General features: G+C 40.4%; 1 protein-coding gene across 1 annotated transcript; it reads right to left on the bottom strand.

Annotated features, from left to right (window-relative positions):
• Nucleotides 1–3,628: 3,628 nt before the first annotated feature.
• Nucleotides 3,629–7,288, bottom strand: LOC149393301 (protein SIEVE ELEMENT OCCLUSION B-like). The gene is made up of 7 exons (XM_089616890.1): nucleotides 6,920–7,288; nucleotides 6,599–6,694; nucleotides 5,760–6,208; nucleotides 5,567–5,661; nucleotides 5,350–5,480; nucleotides 4,738–5,196; nucleotides 3,629–4,466 (listed from the first exon to the last, which is right to left on the bottom strand). The coding sequence occupies exons 1-7, from the start codon at nucleotides 7,208–7,210 to the stop codon at nucleotides 3,897–3,899; spliced, it is 2,091 nt and encodes a 696-aa protein (XP_089473016.1). The 5' UTR covers nucleotides 7,211–7,288; the 3' UTR covers nucleotides 3,629–3,896.
• Between the last annotated feature and the right edge of the window lie 606 nt (nucleotides 7,289–7,894).

Raw genomic sequence — 7,894 nt, 5'->3', positions numbered from 1 at the left:
AACCAAGCACGAGGTGCTTGCTTTAAACCATATAGCGCTTTCTTCAATCTACACACACGAGTGGGATAGTTTGGATCAGTGAATCCTTTAGGCTGCACCATATATACTTCTTCGGTCAAGTCACCATTTAGGAATGCGTTGTTCACATCCAGTTGACGAATCGGCCAGGAAAGCGACAAGGCCAAGGAGATCAACATCCTAATGGTAACAGGCTTAGCAACCGGAGAAAACGTTTCATTATAGTCAAACCCGGCAGTTTGACTATAACCTTGAGCGACAAGTCTCGCTTTATGCCTGTGTAGAGTCCCATCAGCATTATATTTCAATTTGAAGATCCACTTACTCCCAATAGCCTGCCGATTGGGAGGCAGGTCTGTCAAATACCACGTCTCGTTCCTCATCAGGGCAAGATACTCATCCATCATAGCAGCGCTCCAATCCCCAGACAGCAGTGCTTCACTGACGGAGGTTGGTTCCACGGAGGCACTATAGACACGGGGCTTAAACACCCCATTCTTCGCGCGAGTGACCATGGAGTGAGTATTGCCGACAACAACATCAAGAGGAGGAGCAGACTGAGCAGCACCAGGTGGCGTAGCCCGGTTCACCACTGACTGCACACCTGCCACGTTAGGTGATGATAATAAATGGGAACTTGATTGCACACATTGGTCATTTGACGATGAGGAAACAATGGGTATGACCAGAGAAGGACGAGAATCTGAGATGGAACTAGGAACACAAGGAGACGATTTTGGTTGAAACAGGGTGGGATAGGGAAAGAGTTTTTCATCAAAAATAACATCACGAGAGATATAGACTCTACCCGTCCCATCTATGCATTTGTACCCCTTATGACTAGGACTGATGCCAAGAAAAACACACAGAGTGGATCTGAAATTCAATTTGTGAGGGTTGTAGGGTCTGATATTTGGATAACACGCACACCCGAAAACCCGGAGATGATTATACTGAGGTAGCTGATTAAACAACATGAAGTATGGAGTTGAATTTTTTAGTGTAGGAGTCGGTAGACGATTGTAGAGAAACACAGCAGATTGAAAAGCATCATCCCAATATTTAAAAGGCAAATTTGCTTTTGCAAGAAGAGTGAGCCCATTCTCTACAATTTGTCTATGCCTACGCTCTACAAGACCATTTTGTTGGTGAGTATGAGGACATGGTTTTCTATGAATTATTCCCAAACTCTCAAGAAATTTCGTAAATGGTCTAAACTCTCCACCCCAATCAGACTGAATGCACTTAATTTTGTGAGAAAATTGTAGTTCAACATGGGCTTTAAAGTTTTTGAGAACAGAAAACGCCTCTGACTTATGTTTGAGCATATATATCCAAATGTATTTAGTGAAAGCATCTACAAAGGTAATGTAGTATCTGAATCCATTCCGAGATTGAATAGGAGATGGTCCCCATAAATCAGTGACTACAAGTTCAAAGGGAGAGGTATACACAGTCTCAGAAGCTGGGAAGGGAAATTTATGTAACTTGCCATAGCAACAAGCAGAACATGTGTCCATTTCAGATTTATTCAATGAAACAGGAATTTTGCACTGAGACAAAACACTTTGAACAATCTTACAGGATGGATGTCCAAGTCTATTGTGCCAAAGTTGGAATATCTCAGATTTTGGAACACACGCAGAAATAAAAGTACTACAATTTGACAGAGACTTTGAACACAACTCTGAGACCTGATTACTAGACTTAGGCTGAGAGTCTAGACACACTTGATCCTTGTCAAACACGTACAAGCCATCCCTAAGCACTCCCTCCAAAAGAGTAGTCCTGGAAATCTGATCCTTGACACAACAACGAGAGGAATGGAATTCAAAAAACACATTATTATCAAGGCAGAATTTGGAGACACTCATGAGATTTTTTGTAATTTTAGGGACATGAAGTAAGGATTTAAGGTTCAACTTATGACTGGAAAAAGGCGATTGAAAAGATGATTGACCAATATGTTTAATCAGTAATCCCTTACCATCACCAACATGGAGCTGTTCTGAGCCGTGATATTCAGACTTTAGATCCAAATTCTGCAGCTCCGATGTCACATGATTTGTAGCCCCTGAGTCTGGATACCAGTCAGAATCCGGAGTGTACCACGACTGATCTTGACTGTACCAACTCTGACTTTGAACGTCCTGAGGCATGACAGTGGTCTGAGCAACGTTTCCTTGAACAGCACCAGACGATTGGCCCTGACGTCCGGTATTTTGCAGTTGATTTGGACCTTTGAACGATTCATCGAATCTGTAGAAGCATCCAAGAGCCAGATGACCTAGCTTTCCACACACTTGGCACTGAGGTCTATTGGATTGAAAACCACGCGGTGTGAAACCACGACCACGACCACGATTCGAGCCGCGACTGAATCCAGCACCTCTGAAATTGCTGTGATTGTAATTTTGATAGCCGCCATTGTAGGACTGACCTCCGCCGCCACTGAAGTGTTGTCTCTGACTGTGATAGCTTCCTGAACTCCCTCCTCGTCGTTCATTGTTGGAGTTCATGACTGTGTAGTGAGCAGACAGAGACGAAGAATTCTTTTGGTGAGACAGATCTAGGTCAGCATTCTTCTTCTCAATTCGAGCTTCTTGAGAGAGGAGAAGCGCTTCAATCTGATCAACGGTGAACTCTTCAGTCCTGGTGAGTGAGGAGATAATGAGATTTTCGTATTCTTCTGGCAATCCTTCACAGATAGCTTCCACATGATCTTTCGCCGTGAAGGTTTCCCCAACCAGAAGAAGCAGATCTACGAGATTCCTAATTTTCAACAGGTAATCGTTCATTGTAATGTCAATCTTCTTCGTGTTCCTCAGCTGAGTTTTGAACTGAGAAACTTTCGCTCTGATCTGCTGAGCGAAATACACCTCCAGAGTTTTCCAAATCTGAGCCGCTGTGTCGCAACTCACCATTCGAGATAGAATTGCTTCGGTCATGGAAGAGAGGAGCCACGAGACCAACAGTTGATCTTGCCTCTCCCATAGACGAAAAGCCGGATTTATCGTCATCAGTTCTTCATCTCCAAGTTCAGCAAACTTCGCCGGAATTTCACCGGTGCCTAAGAGAAAATCTTGTAAATCGTGTCCTCTAACAGTAGAGAGAACCTGTTTCCTCCATATCAGAAAGTTGTTGAGATCAAGCTTCATTCCGATTGAATTGTTGAAAACAATCGGAGTCGCTCTTGCTGTTGTAGATCCAGCTGTGTCCTCCATTGAAGTCGTCGATGTGGTCGCCATGATCGATCTTCAATTCTTCCGAAACCGGAATTGGGGCTCTGATACCATACTGAAGTTTGAGAGAGAACGAAAGAAGTGTTTGGATTCAAAGAACTGAATTGGACCAAAATACAGAGAGAGTCAGGCTTATATACTTGAGCCTTTAACAGTAGAAATAAGGTGCCACGCAGGACACACTACTAAACCAAAATACACCAGTAAGATAGCAGGAAATATCCACGTCACTTAATAGCCTTAATATGGATCAACTCAAAATTTTAGTTAAACGATAGTAATATATCACCAAAATTATATTGGAGGATGTAATATTATTTTATTTTATTATTAATCTTTTCCGTTATTTTTTATAAATAGTTTATTCATCATTAAAATTGACCCAAAAAATCATGCGAAATTGGCTTTAAGATATAATCCCATTTATGCATTCAAAGCACAGCAACATATTCAAATGCGACCTTTACGTTACTACATGGACACCAAGGTGTTTTAAGGTCACACATTTATTACATACATCAAAACTCCAAATTCAAAAAGCATGACACACAAAAACTTCGCTCAGCATTATTTATATTGTGGCTCATCAAATGCCAACTTATTCATAATAGCCGTCGTCCGCGATGGTGAACTAGATCACGGAGCGTCGACGTGGCAACACTTGTAAGTGACGAAAGTCTCCATGATTCTAGGGCACTCGGGGCACCCCAGGACTTCAGGAACCTTCCCAGCAGCGCCTGGGATATCAAAGCGAGAGCAATAGTGCACTGTTTTAGTAATTTGGTTGAGATAGTCCAAAATCGCGATCTCGAACCCGTGCTCCTTCACCGAAACCCTCCACTTTTCGACATCCTCAACGACCTTTAGGGCTGGGAGACCGTGACTGGAAAAGATAACGGTCGAGCCTTTGGTTAGCAAGACCCATCCGCTCTCATTCTTGTACCCGAGAAGCTTCTGGATCTCTTCCCGGATTATGTCGATATCTTTGTGGACTTTTGTCAGGAACAAGCTCTCGATTCCGGCCCAGAATTTGTTCACTGTGTCCAGATTTCCCTTCGGAGATATTCCGACGTGGAAAATCTCAATTGAGATATTCGCTTCCTTGAAGATCGACTCGTTGGCTAGAGAAGCAACTTTCTTTGCAAAAGTTTGGACCCAGTCGTTGTCTGTGCCTCCATAGAAGAAGATGTACTTATCCTCCTTGATCTGGAATTATTGAAAAACGTTATTTTGCAAGATGACCCTACTAGTGTATAGTTCATTCTTGAAAACGTAATATCCTAAAATTTATTTGATCTAATAAAAGCTTCTTGGACCTATTTTTTTTATTTGACATTTTCAATTATAGAAAATATAATCGATGTTTTGAAAAGGTTCAATACAAAAGTCCTAAATTAAGTAAAGGTTAACTAGGGAAAAAGTTGTTATCCTATACAATATTTGACGCATTAATTAAGTCATTGACAGATTTTCGTACCCAAGTTGGGATTATTGCGTCGATGCCTCTGACGATATTATCGATCCAGTTCTTCTCATGACAAATAACATCCTCGACGGCCTTGGTGAAAGGGAAAGCCTTGATTCCCCAAGCCCTAATGAGGTCAAGAACATTGGGGACTTCCACTTTCCCTTGAGGGTTCAAGTGGACTACAATAGGCTTGCCCTTGTAGTTCCACTCGTCCATGATGAACTTGACGCCCAAAATCGGCGAGAAGGTCTGAACAACATACCACGGCATCTTTGAGCAAAGAATCTCAAATTTTGCCTTCAGTTCTTCGGTCCAATCTTTAACGATGGGGATCCACAGAATGGTGTATTGCTTGTTCTTCTTCGTCTCTTCGAAAACTGGCCGGAGAATGTTTATGTCGTCGTCAGTTATGTCGAGGCTCGAGAAGAACAGGTAAACGTTCTTCTTCCTCAAGACTTCAATGGTCACCTGCCAGTTGTCCAACAAATATCCAATCAGAGAAACCCTAATGAATCCATCGCTTACTCATCTCACAAATTATTATTATTTTTTAAATAGAATCTCATGATACTTTCTATGTTTGAATATTACTGAAAAATTAAATACCACGTATGTCATTACCGTTGTGCGCGTAAAACCGTCAAAGATCGGGTACACGGTTTGGTTGGGAAAAACTAGGGCCTTAACAATCTCGAGGATCTCGGTCGGGGTTTGAAATAGTTTCCGGATCTTTTTGTAGAGCTCAACCTCCTCTATATTAATGATGAAACACATGTAAGAAAATTTATATATATGCATATACTGATGTAATACGTACTCAATGTAAAATCGGACGTACCAACTTGCTTTTTGCAGATAATGAGCTGAGTCTTGAGCTTGTTAAGGATGTAGTGAATTTTTTGAGCATAGCCTGCTAGACTGTAAGGCTTGTCCCTGAAATATATATATTTTCTTGCAATTATTATATCACTAGCCCTTTTGAGAAGAAATTATAAAATTAAAATTTTTTTTGAAATAATTATGACACTCACTCTTCACTTGTGAGTATGTTGATCTTGGTCGAGCAAGCGACGACGCTACTTATGATCCAATACACATCGACCGGAATGTGGTCCAAGACCTCGGAAATAGCCGGGACATCCTTCGGGTCATGACCGGTGAGCCTATCGAGCTCGAAGAGAAGCTCGACCGCTTCAAACGTGGCCTTAATCAAGCCGTTGAGCTCGACCACGGCTTTTTGGCGCTTTTGAAGGTCCACCGGGTTCAGGAGGATCGTTACGCGCCTGAGCACCGCAAGGGATTTGGTGAACTGGTCGGGCTTGTTTAGGGATTGAGCGATGAGCCAGAAATCGCCGTAGTCCAAGCAAAAAGCCGCAAGAGCCAACACTGCTTTCGAGTCCCACGAGAACTCCGAGAGCTTCGTCAGTATTTCCACTGTGGACTTGTGAACGAATTCATCGCCAAGCGGCTTGCAGGACAGCTGATATTTCAATAATTAAAAAAAGAAAATAGTGAATTATTAGATATAATTGCCAAAGGGCACACTATGCTAAGCTAACAATTTGAAACTTATGTCCTTTGAGAAATAACCAGCATTTCACAATTCTTAGACAAGTAATCATTATTCAGATTAAAATATTCTTACAATATTTAAACACTCAACCGCTTAAATGATCATTTCACTATAAACTAGGAACATTAAAATCTGAACCTCAATAACAGAAATAATTAGAATTGACTTTGCAATTTAAAGAAAATGAGAAAAATAATTACAAGTTTGAATACTGTTCTATAACACTCTAGGAATCTATATTTTCTCCTATTTGAAAATTTGTATTATAAATAAATTATGTAAAAAAGATTTACGGACCTCGCCGCAAATAGACTTGAGTGTGCACAACGGCGAAACGAATCCAGTTTTGGGCTGCTTATCGCCAAGGTTGATTTCCGCGTGAACATTAGTCCCCTGAGAAATAACGCCAAAAAAGATATGACATCAATAAATTAATTTATCTACAAATTTTCAATGTGGAAACGTTATTTATATTGTATGTAATTTATAGAGGAATGACGCGCATATTGGACACACATGTTCAAAATTGTTGTAATTTCCACTAAGAAAACTTCTTCTCACTATTAATTCATGCTCATGTAAGAACATAACAAAAGTTAAAATAAATAAAAAAAAAACCTGAACGAGGTTGTCCACGATCTGGTAAGACCGTTTGATGATGCTTTCGACGATGACAAACATGGATTCCTCGTCGAAATTATCGTCGTGCTTGTGAACATGAGTGGAGTAAATGAGGTTGAGAATCTTCTTGTCCGGCCACGTGAATATGTCTGCGATTGCCTCGACTGCTTTCTCTGCCACCAAAACTGGCGCTGCAACCGCTGCTCCAGCGACTTTTTCTGCTGCGGCTTCTGCGTCTGCAACTGCAGACCCAACGGCGCTCAAAGCGTTGTGTGCGAGGCTCAGCATATTTGACTGATTGGTCGGAAAAAAAAATATTTGAGAAAAGAGAATAAGAGAGTCTTTGTTGTGCTTTACTTTGGATGTGGTGTTGAATGAGTGTATATTGTTGGTATTTATATAGGGACATTTATTTCTTTTGGAGCCCCTTTCCGCTTTTGTAGGAGATATTGCTAATTGGTCCTTATAATGTTCATGGAATTGCTGTTTCCGGACAATAATTAGTGACCTGGATATTTTCTAAATGTTTGCTCAATAATTTAGAAACAATTGATGAAATCCTTTTTCTTTTTCTTTCTTTCTTTTTTTTTTTTTTTTTTTTTTTTTGCCTTATAAACACGATTTGTTGATCTATTATCTCACTCACAGCTCACACATTATACGTTTCTTTACAAAAATGATTTAATTCCAGTAGGAAAAAGGTCATTAATGAACAGGTATTACAGCTCTATATACTACTATCTTTTCTTCAGGAGACGAAGTTTATTAGATTTTGTATGATCTAAATCATTCTTTTCTTTCAGAGTGTTTAGCAGAGTTTATGAAGTCATGTGTTACTTCTCTTGATGGCATCCCAAACTGAATTCTGCATGTTAAAAAATCCTTAAAAAGGATCCAACGTCAAAAAGATGGAGGAACTTAGAAAATTAATAAGCAACCAACAGTTTGAAGTTTTAACGTCAAATTTGAAAA

This window comes from Urtica dioica, chromosome 6 (assembly GCF_054948205.1).
Source record: "Urtica dioica subsp. dioica isolate 48M chromosome 6, U.dioica_male_clone48M_v1_H2, whole genome shotgun sequence".
Classification (NCBI taxonomy): Eukaryota; Viridiplantae; Streptophyta; class Magnoliopsida; order Rosales; family Urticaceae; genus Urtica; species Urtica dioica.
This window is presented reverse-complemented; position numbering and strand designations above follow the sequence as displayed.